This window comes from Anopheles aquasalis, chromosome 3, assembly GCF_943734665.1.
Source record: "Anopheles aquasalis chromosome 3, idAnoAquaMG_Q_19, whole genome shotgun sequence".
In the NCBI taxonomy this organism is placed as follows: Eukaryota; Metazoa; Arthropoda; class Insecta; order Diptera; family Culicidae; genus Anopheles; species Anopheles aquasalis.
Window position 1 is genome coordinate 34,642,733 of NC_064878.1, and position 17,746 is coordinate 34,660,478.

At 37.8% G+C, this 17,746-nt stretch overlaps 1 protein-coding gene across 3 annotated transcripts; it reads left to right on the top strand.

Annotated features, from left to right (window-relative positions):
* The first annotated feature begins 1,727 nt into the window (after window positions 1-1,727).
* Window positions 1,728-17,706, top strand: LOC126575801 (intermembrane lipid transfer protein Vps13). 3 transcript variants are annotated; one of them, XM_050236671.1, is made up of 22 exons: window positions 1,728-1,867; window positions 2,184-2,325; window positions 2,406-3,656; window positions 3,729-3,987; window positions 4,054-4,305; window positions 4,366-5,135; window positions 5,205-5,575; window positions 5,651-5,963; window positions 6,321-6,433; window positions 6,507-7,271; window positions 7,349-7,469; window positions 7,589-7,768; window positions 7,840-9,968; window positions 10,039-10,371; window positions 10,448-10,575; window positions 10,651-10,738; window positions 11,225-11,275; window positions 12,365-13,906; window positions 14,111-14,643; window positions 14,726-15,148; window positions 15,377-15,515; window positions 15,583-17,706. In XM_050236671.1, the coding sequence occupies exons 2-22, from the start codon at window positions 2,226-2,228 to the stop codon at window positions 15,793-15,795; spliced, it is 10,074 nt and encodes a 3,357-aa protein (XP_050092628.1). In that variant the 5' UTR covers window positions 1,728-1,867; window positions 2,184-2,225; the 3' UTR covers window positions 15,796-17,706. The 3 variants fall into 3 exon arrangements, with proteins under 3 accessions (XP_050092628.1, XP_050092629.1, XP_050092630.1); XM_050236672.1 differs by having other exon boundaries at window positions 6,348-6,433; XM_050236673.1 differs by lacking the exon at window positions 11,225-11,275.
* Window positions 17,707-17,746: the final 40 nt, after the last annotated feature.

Below are 17,746 nucleotides of genomic sequence, written 5' to 3' on the forward strand. Positions count from 1 at the left end.
GTTTGCAAGCGATTTGCCCCACTACATTTCCTGTTCGTGGTTTGCATTAATAGTGAGTGATCATTACTAGCGTTTTTAATCTTTTTCTTCGGAAAAAAGATTCTATTTTTCACACAAAAGTCGATAAAAGTTCAGTGTAATTCGGATTACGCGTCTCAACCCGGTCATGTAAACATGTTCAAGTGTAAATTAATTTTATATTTAAGCCGGCGATACATGAAGCGTAAACTCAAGCGTAAATATAAAATTAATTTACACTTGAACATGTTTACATGACCGGGTTGAGACGCGTAATCCGAATTACACTGAACTTTTATCGACTTTTGTGAGAAAAATATAATACTTTTTCCGAATAAAAAGATTAAAAACGCTAGTAATGAACACTCACTATTAATGCAAACCACAAACAGGAAATGTAGTGGGGCAAATCGCTTGCAAACAGCGTTTACGCTAGGATTTATGCTCCGTGGACCTATAATCTATTTACACCGTGTAAACGGCAAATGTAAACTTTTTGGCATTACATTCTGAGTTTATACGAGAGTTTACGCTTCGTGTATTCCGGCCTTTACGCTTGAGTTTACGCTTCATGTATCGCCGGCTTAGCACTTCACTCGCCGCCATATTGGACTTCAGGAGCTGTCAAATACATGTTTACCAAATCGGCAGAAAGCGTTTGGTGATACGAAGGATATCCGGAAATTTTCAATGATTTTGTCAGATATAGTATCGCTTTTGCTCGTTTAAATGATTCATACTCATTGTTTTCAACAAACGAGCGAGTGACCGATCACTTACAGTGCACCTAGACGAGAGCGAGAATTGCCGAGAATGAGAAGAGAATGAGAATTGACACTGTCAAATCCATACAAATCCGAACCGAGAATGCTTTCGCCCGTGTAGAAACTGAGACCGTTTCTACACACAGCCAAAATTTGGCGGCTAAAGTCAAAAAAAGAGAACTTCATTTTTCCAACATTTTGGAAAAAATAATGGCAGATGGAGACAAATTTACATCTACGGTACGGCGTACACTGGAGTGCAGCATTATGTGTCTGCCGATCAGCTTAAAGCATATTATATTTTTAAAAAAGCTGTTTGCAGGTGTGTTAAAGTTATTTCGCGATGATTCTGTAGTTTTTCTGAAGTTCTTCTTTTCAAGCGTCCCTACACACACCATTATTTTTTTTATATGGAGCTTTTGACTTTTGCCGACAATTTTGACTTTAGCCGCCAAATTTTGGCTGTGTGTAGAAACTGTCTGAGAATACAGCGAGCCTGAGGCTCAGCTGAGCTACCTGTCAAACTATCTGTCATTGCCTGTTATTTTGACAGCAAACCGATTCTCGGGCCATTCTCGGGCCATTCTCAGCAAATTTGAGCAAATTCTTGAACCTGAGAATCGTTTCACCGTTTAGGTGCACTGTTACGGGGATCCGTAGGTCTGTTGGCCGCGGATCCGTGGGGCACCGCTTCCAGCGAGCATCATCCGCCGGTAGCGCCCAAATCATCAGTGCTGTCTCGCGAAGGGATTGGAAACATGACCTTTTACACTTTTAGAATCAGAATTCTTAAAAACTTGAAAACTTGAACCTTCGAAACAGATTTCTTACTCCTCAAATCGAAAACAGCATCTCTGATTTCAACCAAATCAATCTTTCATAATCCTACACGGCCTGTCAGTTTTTTTCATTCATTTTTCTAATCTTCGCGAGCGATTTTGTTCGGGATGACTTCACCTGGTTCTTACATACACTTTGGTCGTAAGTGATCTTGCTCGTAAGTTTTCGCGAAAAGTGCCTTTTTCCCTGAAACCGCGTAGTTGGATTGTTTTAGGTGCATTTTTCCATTAATCTACAATAATCTGGTAAGGAGCCAACGTTTTCAGGCAATTGAAACCTTTATAACTTCTTTAGTTTGGCCGCTGCAGTAGTGATGTCACCGCTTAAGCTTATCTCGAGTGTTGATAGCGTAACGATGTTCAACAAATGCGCTGTACAGGCCCCGTGTGCGTTTCCCAAAAATACAAAATCGTGCATTTTTGTATGGGATACGTCCAAAGGGTTTTGTTAAAAGATAACGTGCTCCGATCGCTGGCGGTGATCGCTATCTGTGGTACTTTTTATCCATGTCCATGACCGCATTCGATTAACAGGCCTTCTCGTCAATATATTGCGTTGCAGGGTTAGCGTTTCTGGCGAGATTTATTTGGTCCAAAAGTAAAAATGGTGTTTGAAAGCATTGTTGCAGATGTGCTGAATCGTTTTGTAGGTGAATATGTAGAGAATTTGGACAAAAAGCAGCTTAAGATCGGCATTTGGGGTGGTGAGTTATACAACCGGCAAATGAAATTGAGGCACAGAAAGGTCTGAATTTGTAAGCTTATGTATTTATTACTATTCCAGGTGATGTTGTGCTCAACAACCTCATACTCAAGCAAAGTGCCCTCAAAGACCTCGATTTGCCTGTGACGACATTATACGGGCATCTGGGGAAACTTATTCTGAAGATACCTTGGAAAAATCTTTATAGTGCTCCGGTCGAGGCGATTATAGACAAACTATACGTTTTGGCTGTTCCTAACACGGACATTCGTTTCAACGAAGAAAAAGAACAACGGAATAGTTTTGAAGAAAAAAAATCAGAACTAATAAGAATAGAATTGGCCAAGAAAAATGAAAAGGAACAGGATAAAGAGAGCCAAGTGGCAGACAAGTCGTTTGCGGAAAAATTAACAGCACAAATCGTAAATAATGTGCAGATAAAAATTTCCGACATACATATTCGATATGAAGATGCTACTACTACAGGACAACCTTTCGCTTTCGGTGTTACGCTGAGTGATCTTACCGTTCATACAACTGACGAAAACTGGGTTCATACGCTTGTAACGGACTCTGTTACTAAAGTATATAAAATGGCTCAATTGGAAATGTTGGCGGTGTACTTGAACTGCAACACGCAGCTCTTCCAGCACTGTGATATATCTGATTATGAGTCATTATTTGAAGAATCAATAGCCTCCATGTCACGTATCAAATCCCCCGAACATCAATACATCTTTGGACCGATAAATTCAAGTGCATTCTTGGAAATGACACCGAACCCGGAATTAAGCGAAAACCCTTTTTCATCGCCGAAAATCAAGCTCAAAATTTGCATGGAAACACTGGCCATAGGAATAACTCAAATTCAATTTCAAAAAACGATGCAACTTGTAGAGGCTTTCGGTCGAATGATACGTGCATTGCCTTACAGAAAGTATCGCCCGTATGGCATTGGATATAAAGGTAATTTCACAGAATGGTGGCACTTTGCTTACACTTGCATACTAGAAACGGTTGTTCGTAGAAAGAGAAGCAACTGGTCGTGGGACCACATGTTAAGGCATCGACAAACTTTGAAAAAATACGAAGAAGCTTATCGCCAACAGCTAACTGCGAAAAAGGTAACCGCAGACTTGATGAATCGATGTGAGGAGTTTGAGAAGATTTTAGATCTACACAACATCGTGGTGGTTCGCCAGAAAGTAGCATTAGAAGTCGAGAAAGAAGGTATGCGACAACGAGCGGAAGAGCAAAAATCAACCGGTTGGTTTAGTTCATGGTGGGGTGGGACATCTAAAAAAGAAGAAACATCGGCTGCCGTCGATATCAGTAAGTGTAGCATTTTATTTGAATGATTATACAACACTATACTACATTACATACAACTGTATGTACCAACAGAAAAAAAGTTCGAGGCCGCTATGACTGCAGCAGAGAAAGCCAAACTTTTCCAAGCGATCGGATACCAGGAAAATGTTATTCCAACAGAACTCCCAGAGCATTACATATCGCAGATGCTTCAGTTTGAGCTTCGGTCATTAGAAATCTCAATTAAATCAAATGTGTCGCAAGAAAGTAAAGCAGTTAATCGGATTATGCTTCTACAATTAAAAAACGTCGCTTTCAACATCGAACAGCGTCCTTCGGCGGCTGCAATCAAGTAGGTTTATGATGGCAAAATTTCATCATGATCAGCAATGAACTATTCTGTTTCCATTTCTGACAGAGCATCGTTAGGAATGCAAGAACTTACCATTTCTGGTCTTAAGCAATCTGATCAACTGCCTATAATGGTGAAATCGCAACTTAATGGCTCACAAGCATTGCTTGACGTGTCTTTTGAAACAAATCCGATAGACAAACAATGTGATCAGCGTGTTGTGGTCCATTCAAGACCATTACAAATGGTTTACGACGCGGAAACAATAATTCAATTAGCAAAAGTATTCCAAACTCCCCGAACGGCAACAATTTCACAGTAGGTGGAGTTTAAGGAAGGAATAATTCGCCAAAATTAACATTCTTATCTATATTACAGGCTGACGGATGCTGCAGCAGAAAAACTGGTCAATATTAAAGAACGGTCTGCTACTGGTTTGCAATATGCAATTGCAAAACATCCACGCTTGGAACTAAACGTTGAAATTATGCCAAGCTACATAATTATGCCTCATGGAGGATTTTTTTCAGCAGAAACATCTGTGTTCGTCCTAAGCTTGGGAAAGTTAATCGTAAAGACAGAACCGCGCCCATTTAATCGCAGGGATGTGTATACAATGCACAGTGAAGGCATAAACCAAGATGAAATTTTGTCAGAAATTATACGCCAGAGCTATGACAAATTTATTCTTGAAGTGCGAGACGTGCAAGCAATAGTAGCTTCTGTCGATGAAGAATGGTTTAACTCGCTAAGCATGAACATTGTAACCGAGATGCATGTTTTGGAACCAACATCTTTTTGCATTTCGGCACATTTATGCGTTATTGATGATGATCCACGCTTACCAAAATGTAAGATATTTGGTATTCTTCCATCGCTCAATATTAGCGTTACCGAACAGCGCGTGTTGGAAGCATTATCAATCGTTACCAGTATTCCGCTGCCAGAAAATACCGAACAGAACCAACCAACACCGATGACCAAAGATTCAAATATGCTCAGCTCCAGTTTGTCTTTGTTGAAATATTTAGATGAAAAACAGTCTAAACTGCCGAAGATGCATCGTTCTTTGGAATCGACTATAATAGATGCCGTCGATGGTGTAGTAATACAGTTTATTGATTTGGAAGTCAAATTCGAATTACATGGTAACGCCCAAACATCTGTTTCCAAACCAAATTTGCCTCTTTTATAAAATGATTATCAACCATTTCTAGAGTTTTCGCTAACTATTTGTAAGTCTACCGGTGGAGGAACTGGTACCAGTTCGTCGGATGTATTTGCGACCCCAACAGAAGAGTTTTCACAGTCTCCATTAGAGCATCAAGAACCAAAAACGGTTTCCTTGAATCTACAGTATGCTGGATCAACACGCACAAACGCGCAAAAAATTATGGCCTTCAAAGTAAGGTATTTAGAAATGGTCTTGGTACAGCGTACGTACGATCTTAAGGTTGATGTGAAACTAGGAGCAATAACCTTGGACCAGTTCCGAGCGAGTGATGGGCCTGACGTTATTTTGAATGTTATTCAAACGCCAACATATGATTCGGATGCTGATTATTTATTCACGGTCAAATATACGAATGTAAGTAAATTTGGTCCCGACATTTTTTAATTTAAAACAAATTTTGCTAACATGAAATATTCTTTTTTCGAACAGTGTAAAAAAAACAGTCCTGAATTTTTAACCAAGTATGAATCTGTTGAGCAGAATATTGAAATTGGCTTTTCGACTCTTCTCCTGCTACTTCATGAAGAAGGGCTGAACGAGTTAATTCATTTCGCAAACGAATTTCAGCAGCGCATGGAGAGTTTGACAAAAACATCAAATAATGAGGATAGTAATAAACAGCAAAAGGATCGTATTGCAACAACTCACGGTGAAGAGAGTGCTGCTACGGTCCTCATAAATGCTGCTCGAGAGAGGCTACCAACAATTTCAGAAGATGGTACACAAGGTGCTGCTAGTACAGGTTTGTGTTAATTTCCCCCCCGATATTGGTTGTTTTGGTTATAAACATACATATAGTTGATTTTTTAAATTGACGTGTGTTAAAATGTTGAATTGTTAAGTTTATTGTAAAGTCTTTAAATTATTTTATTTTATTTAGAGGATAACAAAGTGAATTAACTTACTTTTCTTCTTTTTCTTTCAACGACGTACTGGTTCCTGTTATCCTAACTCATCGACATAAACATCATAATTTGCAATATGTGTGGAATATCCTTATTTCATCAATTTGTGTGTACACATATAAATCTCATGCGTACTTCAATAATCGCATGATTTAAATTGGTATAACGTTGTGTATTCCTAATAATGCTATTAGTATCTCGAAAACGCTTGTTAATTGTAGATAGTGTCAAAGTCAGAGTGGTATCAAGATTGTTGGATGTCACTGTGGAACTGCAAAATGGTAAACGTTCTTTGGCTGTGTTAAAGGTAAGCCGAGTTTCATAAACCATAATAATGCAATGTTGTTAGCTTAGGTAACTATTTTTTTTTCATTTTTCAGTTCAAAAATCTTACCAATAGTATCATCATGAAGACATCGTACACTGAAATTCAACTAAGACTGGAAAACATTGTCCTCACGGATACCAATCCTGAAACGATACATAATAACATACTTTCCATAATAGGCGATGATGCTTTATATGTGCAAGTGGTATTATTTAATCTAGACGCAACGGCCAACTATAACTCGGATAATATGAAAATTGAAATTGCAATGGGATGCGCAAGAATAGTATTTCTTAATTGGTTTGTTACATCTGTATTAGCATTCCTGGATAACTTTCAGTTAGCTCAACAACGAATCAAGGATGCCAGTGCGGCAGCCGCTGAAGTCGCTAGGAACAATGTAGTAGAGGCTTACACCCAAGCCTCCCGCATGAAGTTAAATATCAAGGTAAAAGCACCTATCATCATCATTCCTGTAGATTCGAAAAGCTTAAAGGCGATAGCTATGGATTTCGGGCATCTAAGTATTACCAATAACTTCCGTGATGTTGAAACCGACAACCCTCATGACGTTGCGGTCATTGATGAAATGAAGATCGAATTAAAAGACATGAAACTGGCAAAGGTGGATGTGTCTTGTACAAAGCAAACAAATGGTTCATCACCGGGAAAAGTAGCTAGTTATGATTTCATTGCTGACCAAATTTCTGTATTGAGCCCGACGAGTTTTACATTGATTATGAAACGAAATTTGTCTTCTGGTTGGTATCGTGCACTTCCAGATCTGGATATATCGGGAAGATTAAACACAATAGAGGTAAATACACATAATCTAACGTACATATATTTTATTGTATTTTATTTCTTACATTTGCTGTTTATATTCTGTTTTAGCTTAATTTTGTAGCCACCGATTACTCCGTTATGATGCAGATTATATCGAAAAATATGACGGAAGGGAAAGAGGAATTTGAAAAGAAAACCAAAATGGAAAGAATTCCAGCAAGCTCTCAAGGTAAAACAAGGACGTAAAAATGATGGTTATTCGCCATTTCTCATATACATGATTTTACAATACTATTTATTATGTCTGTGTATCTAATATTTTTTGGCTTTTGTTTTGTATTGTTCAAGCTAAACCAAATTGGTCATCTGTAGCCAAAAAAGCTACCAACAAACCATTCGGTGTAGATATTACTCAGCTAAAAACTACAGATATGAAAAACATCGGAAAGCCCATGGAACTCGGTAAAATTGAAACATATCTGAAATTTAACTTCCAAATTGATAGTATCAATGTAAAACTGTTCACTGGTGAGTGTTAGTTAATCTAAACTTTGTATAATTGCTAAAATTTTTTTGTTCATTTACGTTTGTTGATACAGCGCCCGGACAAGGTTTAGCTGTTTTCGAAATCTATTATTTATCGCTACATGGAAGAAAGCTCACAGATGATAGCTTGAATACAACAATAGTTTTGTGTGATATGAGACTCGACGATATTCGCCCAAACCGAGAAAATATGCTAACAAGACTAATGGAACGAAGAACTAATGATCTTTCGGGAAATACTGAGAATCAAGATATGGTTGATATATCTACTTATTCGTCGATGGGCTCGCATCATTCCATGATAAACATAACTCTTAGTATGAAACAGAATGATGTGTATGCAGATATTCTAGTCTCAAGCTTCACTTTGATTCTATCGGTAGATTTTTTGCTTAAAATACAGCAATTTCTTCAACCAGAAGAGTTAATTAACCGTAAACAGATTAATGTAACAGATACTGAACAAATAGAACGTTACAGACGTCCCAGTACATCTGCACATACTATGCCGAATACAGGCCAATTAACTGTTAAGGTGAAAATCGAACAACCTGACATTATACTGGTGGAAAAGATGGACGATATCAACTGTTATGCATTGATACTTAATAATGAAATATTCTTAAATGTGCGTTTCATTGGAGAACGACAAATTTTGCAAGGCGAACTCAAAGATTTATGCCTGTATTATGCAGAATTTAATCCGGAACGACGAAACTCTACAAAGCATTACGTCGTACGTCCTTGTTCGATAAGTCTAAATGGATCTACTCCGGAAGGACTCGGACTTCATCTGAGCATCAACTCTACCGACATTGAGCTGTCGGTTTCACCAGCTATAATTGAATTGATAAACAATGCATTACAAACGCTAGCCAGCAAAAACCAGACACAATCAAACGAAATGCAATTTACATACGATTGGGAGTCGATATGGCTTGTCAAAGAATACGATCCTGATGAATACTGGTTCATTCAGCCAGAGTTAGCTCAAGATGCTTTAAGCCTAGAATCGGTTGGTATCATGGATACGAAAGAAGAAAAATGTTTAATTGACATACCTTCCATTGCACTAATTGTGGAAACTGGCATTGGTACCAATACGATCCCAATGCTTTATATTGAGACAAGTTTGCAAGGATCTGTTGCGAATTGGAGCTCGGAAATGAAAATCGATAGCTCTTTACGATTAAGTATGTCGTACTACAATCAATCACTTGCTTTGTGGGAATACGTCATTGAGCCAAATCTCATAGAAAATTCCAACGGCATAAGTCGATACGATGCGTGGGAACTGACATTCACTATGGAAGTGAAGAGTCATGAGGATCGTTTACGTGAACAGACTACAAAAATGAAAATTGCATCAAAAGAAAATATGGAAATGACAGTAACGAAAACTTGTCTCGAAGTAGTACAAAATCTTGCGAAAGCGTTCTCAGAAGCTATTAAACGGGACGGAATTATTAAACCAGATGTTGAAGCTCCTTACGTGCTGCAGAATGATACTGGAGAGATTGTAAACGTGAATTTCATTTCAAGTGACTTCCACATTCACCAATCCCATTTCTCTTCGCATTCTTCCTTTGATCAAATTGAATTCAACCAATCAGCAAAAGAAGAACACCTAATAGACAGTTGCAGAGTGATGCCGGGCGGACAGTTGAGTTTGCAGCCAAAACAACATCATAGTGAACGGAAAATCTTAACGGTATTGGATGACAAAGACACGAGTAAACGAATGTTTGTGAAAGTAACCATTGGTGGCAAAGACAAAGAACTAACGTTACCAGTTTATAAATCTGACAAACGATATTTCCCTTTGTTCCGTATGTCTGGACAAGAACCATGGGGAATAATATCTGAGGTCAAAATCGAACATGGTTGTACGATTCTAGTACTTCGCAGCATTGTACAAATTTATAATCATTTCACCGTACCCATTGACGTATATCAGTTTATCAACAATGAAAAATATCATCTCGGAGAAGTACGTCCAGGTGGATTCCTAAATGTTCCTTTGCAATACCTATACCTCGATAGCAAGGAATTACACTTTTCAATGAAAGGGTATCATTCTTCAGCACAAGGTTTAAGTTGGAGAGAGTTCCCAAACAACTTAAATCTCATAAAAACTCTGCAATGTGATCCGATAAATACGTTTGAACCGTTTTATATTAATGTAAGGAAAAAAGGAAAATGTAAAATATGGATGATCTAGGAACATTTCTGACACACAATTTTCGTTGTAGGTGGCAAGAAAGCGGCTTGACGTTTTTTATGAAGTCACTTCTAACCATACAATGATGAGCGCGTGCTTCGAAATTCATTTGCGTCCTCCATTCTTATTGAGGAACGCTTTGCCCGTTAATTTAACCGTATCGGTTGCCGGTTGCACAGTTCGTCGCCAGAATGAATCTGGAATAATGAACAGTGTAGATAATTTTGCGTTGTCTCCTTCCGTTTCTGGCGAAGATTTCTTAGATTATGGAGAAAAAATATTACGTCCTGGAGAGTTACTGCATTTGCCTACCGTTAAAACATCTGTACGTTCTATTAATGAAACATCCTATATCGTGGCCAGGGTAAATAGAAAAAAATCATTACATTTACAAAATCTTGATAATCTTGTTAATCAATAATTTTGTATAATTGGATCAGCTCATTGATTATTTGGACAAAGATTGGTCAAGTACTTCAGAAATTCCCGCCCAACCCCCAGAGTTTGGAATTTGGACATTTCATGCCTATGACTCAGAAGAAATCATGTCTATACAACTCGGCGTAAAGTAAGTATATAATTTATTTATTTAGCGATCTGTCGGTAAAGAATATTAAAATGGACTATATAATTTAAAATCTAGATACGAACATCATACTGATGGATTAACTTTAATCATTTACTGTCCATTTTGGATGCTAAATAAAACAGGATTGATGCTTAGTTATCGGGTGAGTTTGCTATCGTTTTTATTATCCAAATATTGGCATATTGGCACATTTTTATGGTAATATTACAATAACAGTTAAATTTAGGAAGTGATAAAAATAGAAGGAAATTCATGCTATGTGAAAAAAGTTGTATAAACAGTATTCTTCAACATACAGGCCTACCTTAAGATCTTTTCTCCTATAGTTCTGAAATGGCCTTAGTTATGTATCTGGGCCTTTTATCGATCGCTTATTTTAGGCTTTTGTATAAATTTTCTCTTTTGTAACATATGAGAATAAAATTCTATGTTAAACTGATTGAACTCGTCTGTCGCGCATATTAGCTGTAAAGCAAATATGATTTCTATAATGTTTTCGACTCAAACACATAAAATTCCAGTAATTATCATTCTTTCTTATATAATGTCATGTCACATTTTTGCACTTTACGACTAAAAATATAATGGACCAAAATATTCCTCGATCTACATCTCACACCGAAAACAGAAATCGAGCACAACGGAGAAAAGAGAACTAGCTGGTAAAATAGCGCATAAGGTATTATTCTACACTTGTTTTCGATGCATTTATGAAATCTTTTAACGTTTAAAAATAATAGAATTTTTCATTTTACTGCGAATATCATTTTCCATTTTGCATTTGCATGTTGATAATTGTTTAGTAAGTAAATGAGAGGCATTGTTTTCCATAAGCCTACTACCTTTATGACAAATGCACTCAAAGCGACCTTAGTCGCCCAGGTTATATGCGTATCACTCAAAGCAGCCTGTTACCGTCCTGTAAAAACATTAACAGATCACTTTGAGTGCCTTTTGTCTTACGGGTACACTCTTATGATACACTTTAGAAAAGTTATACATTTATGTTTCGAACTCAGCGATAGTATAATTTCCTTCTTCTATACTTAAAATTGTATTACAATGATACGTTTGTCAAATAACTTGATGTTGTAACTAAATAATAATGTTTGGTTCATCCAATGACATATTGAAGGTTTCGCGTCTGGCAATTCACATAAGGATTCGGGCAATTCTCATAAGGATTTTTGTATGGACTTTATCCGGCGGGATGTTAGTGTAGTAACAGTCCGTATGACCAAGGCCTCTTAATGTCTTTTAGCGGCCTGTGAAACATTAAAAGGGCACTTTGAGAGCATTTGTCATATAGAAAGATATAACCATTTGTTAGAAAAAATAGATACGAGATGCAATTAACGCATATTGAACAGTGATACACAAACCTTGAATCTGTCGACTTTCTTTCTAAGTTTTGGAAACGACGCAAAACTAAATGTTTAAGTTACCACTGGTGATGTCAGCCGATTTTGAACACTATTATTTTATTGTTATGTTATGATTTTTACATTAAAGGACAAATTTAATGTTAGATTTCCATCATTAATTTGGCTTGGCAATCCCAAAACGAAGTGTACATTTAATCCTCTGCCCTATTTTTAAAAAAATTTCACTGATCGCTTATTTTAAAAATAATTCAGTGCATTTCCTTTTTCACCAAAATCTCCGCTTAGATTTATTTGAAAAGAACATGTGATTAACATTTGATGTTATTCAATGAATTGTCAACGTTTCACTATTTCTATCTTTAATTTTTCTTTACTCCCGCTAGGCAAACGATGAAAATACAAACATTCTGTATCACCCCCCACAATACGAAGGACCAATTCTCTTTTCATTCCGAGAGAAGGCATTCTTCGGAAAGAAAAAGGCTGCAGTAAGGGTAGATGCGGGGGAATGGAGTGATAAATTCTCTCTCGATGTAGCTGGCTCTAGTGGAGTAGTACTGTGTCAGGCAAACGATATGACTTACGAAATTGGAGTGAACAATACTCTCACACACAATTCTCTCACTAAGCAAATAGTATTCATGCCGTACTATGTGATAATCAATCGATCTATGTTTGATATTGAAGTTCAGGAGCATCTACGCTCAGGAGATCCGTTTACAAAAGTGGGTGTAAATGAGTGTGTGCCTCTCTGGCCAAGGATGGAGGCGAGTCGAATGCTGATAGCAAAGAGTTGCGATTATCCTGAAGTAACAGCTCCATTCAAGTACACAGAGGTGCAATGCACTTTGTTACAGCTACGTAATCGCTATGGTGGCATTAACGTGGACGTGCACGTAACCGAAGGTGCGGTATATATCACATTTACTGGCTACTATCCGGGACATGCGCCTGCATTAATTATGAATCATACAACAGAGCCTTTCGAATTTAAAGAAAAAGGAGATGTTAATTCAAAAATAATAATGCCAAATCAAATGGTGTTACACACGTGGTCGGACCCTGCAGGAGAGCGCAAAATCATGTGGGAAAGTGGATCAAAACCGCAAAATATCGAGAATGACTTGCGTTGTGATGGTATCAGTGAATTCAAAACAGCTGGTAACAATGTCGTCTATTGGGTGTCATTTCTGAATGGAACTCAACGTGTTTTGCTACTAACAGACAATTGCAACATAGCGTATGGTGTTCATAGCGCCAGTCGTCTTGATCAAGTAACACAAGAAGTAAAAGTGGAAATACATGGCCTCGGATTGTCGCTTGTTAACAATACGAAATGTGTGGACCTAATGTATATCGGTGTGGCAAGCTCTGGCGTTATTTGGGAGGAACAGAAAAGATCCGGTCGCTTTAAACAGATGAAAATTCAAGAAACAATTGACATGGAAAATCTGTATCAACAGTTCATGCGCGACCAGGAAGTGGGAACATCGGCAAGTAAAAAGTATATGCTTCGCGGAGATTCTCGTCAAGAAGTAGATTTCTTTGGTATGGTCATCCATAAATCAACAATAAGATCGTTGAAACGCACCTTCTATCCAGGACTCTGGGTCAAAATAAAGTCATCAATCCATCAACTGCAGTTCCATGCAAAGTTAAATCGAATCCAGATCGATAATCAACTGGCGGACCATATCTTTCCAGTGGTTCTTGCACCGGTTCCTCTACCAAAGAGTGTAGCTGCGACTACGGAGTTCAAACCCTTCGTAGAAATGAGTATGGTACAGCGTATCATCCCTCATTCGAATGTAAAACAATTCAAGTATCTACGCATACTGATGCAAGAATTTCACGTTAAAGTTGATCTGCTATTTGTAAACGAAATATTTGAATTGATCAGTGCCGAGCAATCTGAAAACGAATCGGTAAGAATAGCCAAACTATTTTCACTATTTATAGGGGCCAATTCTGTGCTTCGCGTGAAATTTTCAGCAAAGCGCTCAAAACTTCTTTCCACTTGGGCTAGCTTTTATTCCCATCTATTTTGTCGGGTGATAATATTAACGCGAACTTGGAATAGGCCCCCGTACAAAGATATTAATATTATGTTCTCGATGTCGTTTTTACAGAAACAACTTTTTGCTGAAGACTTAAAGCTGCAAACGCAACCATTGCATGCACATGTGGCAATCCAATCACAACAGGAAGTGAAAAATTTCTACGACAATCTTCATCTAGGCCCGTTGAAAATACACGTTAGTTTCTCAATGGCTGGTTCCGAGTCGAAAGCTTTGCCTGGCATCCTCTCGACTATTCTTCAGGGCGTTGGTGTCACGCTCACCGACATAAACGATGTTGTTTTCCGACTAGCATTCTTCGAGCGTCAATTCAAATTCCTTACGCAGCATCAGTTAATCAGCGAGTGTGTTACACATTATAGTGGCCAGGCATTGAAACAACTATACGTGCTCGTTCTTGGTCTAGACGTGATAGGCAATCCATATGGTCTGGTGGTGGGATTTACGAAAGGAGTGGAAGATTTATTCTACGAGCCGTTTCAAGGAGCTATTCAAGGTCCGGGAGAGTTTGCAGAGGGTCTGGTACTCGGCGTTAGATCGTTATTTGGTCACACAGTTGGCGGTGCCGCTGGGGCAGTATCAAAGTAAATATCTCAAACTTATTTTTAAACAACTCTAGTACTCAATAGCGTCTTTGAACTAATGGTTTTGTCTGCCCCTTTTAAGAATCACCGGTGCTATGGGTAAAGGATTGGCAGCTTTGACTTTTGATGACGATTTCCAGAGAAAACGCCGCGATGCGTTGAATAAAAAGCCATCATCGCTTCAGGAAGGGATTGCGCGAAGTGGGAAGGGATTGGTAATGGGTGTATTTGACGGTGTAACGGGTGTTTTTACGAAGCCTATCAGTGGAGCCAAAGAAGAGGGAGTTGAGGGATTTCTCAAAGGACTGGGGAAAGGTGCAGTAGGACTAGTGGCACGTCCAATTGCAGGTGTGACCGATTTTGCCAGCGGAAGTTTCGATGCAGTAAAGCGTGCTACTGAGTTGTCCGATGAAACAATAAGGCTTCGTCCCCCACGATTTCTCCATAAGGATGGAATAGTTAGGCCATACAACCGCAGGGAAGCCGAAGGATACAAGTTTTTGAGGTAACTCTAATTAATTATTTATTTCACAAATAGTGTCAACGGGCTAGTCGCTTTCTTGATCACATTAATTATAGCATTAAGACTAAAAAACAAAAAAATGCATCCTAAAACTAACAACCCTGACTGACATAATAATAACAGCAATACAGAGTCAGAAGCTATAACTTGCTGTTATTATACTTACTTAAAATATTATTTTTTTTCGAATTTGATTCTATTTTAATGAAGGGAAATTGATAAAGGAAAGTTTTGGGATACGGATTCATACGCATACTACGAAGTGATGATCGACAATAAGGATGTGGTCGTTTTGACAGACAACCGAATCATTTATGCTAGTAAAAGTGACATGTTTGGCGGATGGCAGGTTGGTTTAATAATCTATGATAAGACTGCATTTGCTAAAGCCATGTTCCTTTCACAATTTCTTACAGTCGGTATGGTCCCACAAATGGATCGAAGTATTGGGCATATCAATGTTCTCCGAGGGAATTGAACTTTTGCTGCGAAATCGGGATAACAAGTCGGTACTCAAGAAGATGTTGAGCCCCTCCGGTGTTAACAAAAAAATTCTTATATCCGTATCATCGAAGCGTGCTCGTTTGGCGGAAGAAATAACGCTGCTTCTTGCGAAATTAAATGTCTGAAGCTGCTTTTTAGCAAATTAAAAATTAATGAAGATGAGCTATTGCCTGTTATCGATTGTTTAATGAGTTAATGAGAATGAGTTGTAGATTGTTTAACCCTCATTGGTCCCTGCAGAATTGCATCGAATCGAATCTTTCAATTTTCCAACCTGTGCCAAAAAATCTAAAACTAAAACTAACCACTTAACTAAAACTCCAAAACTAAAACTAACACAAAAATACTACGTGTAGAAAATTCTACAAATTGTGTAGTAAAACCGGCAAATCATGTTTTTTTTAGAAAAAATCGAATAAACGTAAAAAGTACGTTTTTTAAGTGTTTCTTAATTTTTTTGGCACATCTCTTGCAAATATCATATCGATGGTCAGTACAACCATATTTGGCACACTTTCACAACGTGTAGCAAAAATATTTTGATTAGTTTTGTTAGTGCAGACGTGGCAAGGGCCGATTTTGGTTGTTGCTTTTTAGTTTTAATTAATTTAAATATTATGGTTGCTTTTTAATTTTTTTCACTCCGAAAACAATTCGACTAACGTAATAATAGCGTACTCTTATTGCATACTACAGAGCCATTGGCCAACGATTTATTTTTCCTTTGCAAGTAATGGTTTCCATTTAATCCATAGCGTCAATCCCTCCTTTAGTCTTCTTACAAATTCTCAAATATGTTTGGCTTTTTCTTTTTTTCATTGTTGTTAATACTCACAGCAGTTTAGTACATGCTCGACAAAGTAACATATTGCAAGTGACGGCAACATAATGGCATGTAATTTGTGGTCACATACATCTTCGGTAGAATATATTAGCTTTGTGCGTATATCAATCAAATGCCTTTGATTTGTTATTAAATGCCTTTGATGGCAATAGAATTGCTTTCCTATTTTCAGTAATCGTGCCCAAAGCCATACGATTTTTATTCAATTCTTCAGCCTAATCATGTGAAGCAAAAAAATTATCGCATGTTACATTTCGGTCGGATATCCTTTCTGTCAAATCCAAAAAAATACACCGGCCTAAAGCGGCCAATAGACGATCAACTTTATTTGTCAACTCTTGCATGCAAGTCGATTGACACCAATATATTTATCGTGTGTGGGCTATTTGAAGCTTCTGTCAAAAAAGTTGAAGATTTTCAGAAAGCTGAAAATATATTGATGAGGCTGAATATTGGTATCGTTAGAGCGGTGCCAAATATTAAACAAATTACAGCGACGAAAACGATGCGCCTGTGGCCCTGATTGATGAAACATTAAGGATTAGTCCAATGTTGCTTAAAGCGGCCCATAGACGATCAACTTTATTTGTCAATGTTTTTAATGCAAAAATTGCATCGCACTGTCATTTTATTTTTATTCCTCGTATTTGGGCAACATTGGACTAATCCTTAATGTTTCATCAATCAGGACCACAGGCGCATCGTGTTCGTCGCTGTGGCCCACAGACGACGCCAATATTCAGTTTCCTCAATATATTTTCAGCTGGCTGAAAATCTTCAACTTTTTTGACACAAGCTTCAAATAGCCCACACACGATAAATATATTGGTGTCAATCGACTTGCATGCAAGAGTTGACAAATAAAGTTGATCGTCTATGGGCCGCTTTAAATACGAGGAATAAAAATAAAATGACAGTGTGGTGCAATTTTTGCATTATAAACATTGACAAATAAAGTTGATCGTCTATGGGCCGCTTAACCCTCGGTTGGGCACCCGGCGTTTACCCCTTCGTTGGGCATCCGGGTACCCCACTTATGTGTATTGCATAGTAAAGTTATTGTTCCGCTGTTTTTATCAGTTTTATACCAAAAATAGTGTACTAGAACTAATTTAAGAGTATTAATAACGTGATTTTGCTTAAAAATCACAACAAAATCCAATAAAAAACAATAAAAACAATGAAGACAATACATTGGTACCCCTTCGTACGGTCATTTTAAAGCAAGCAAT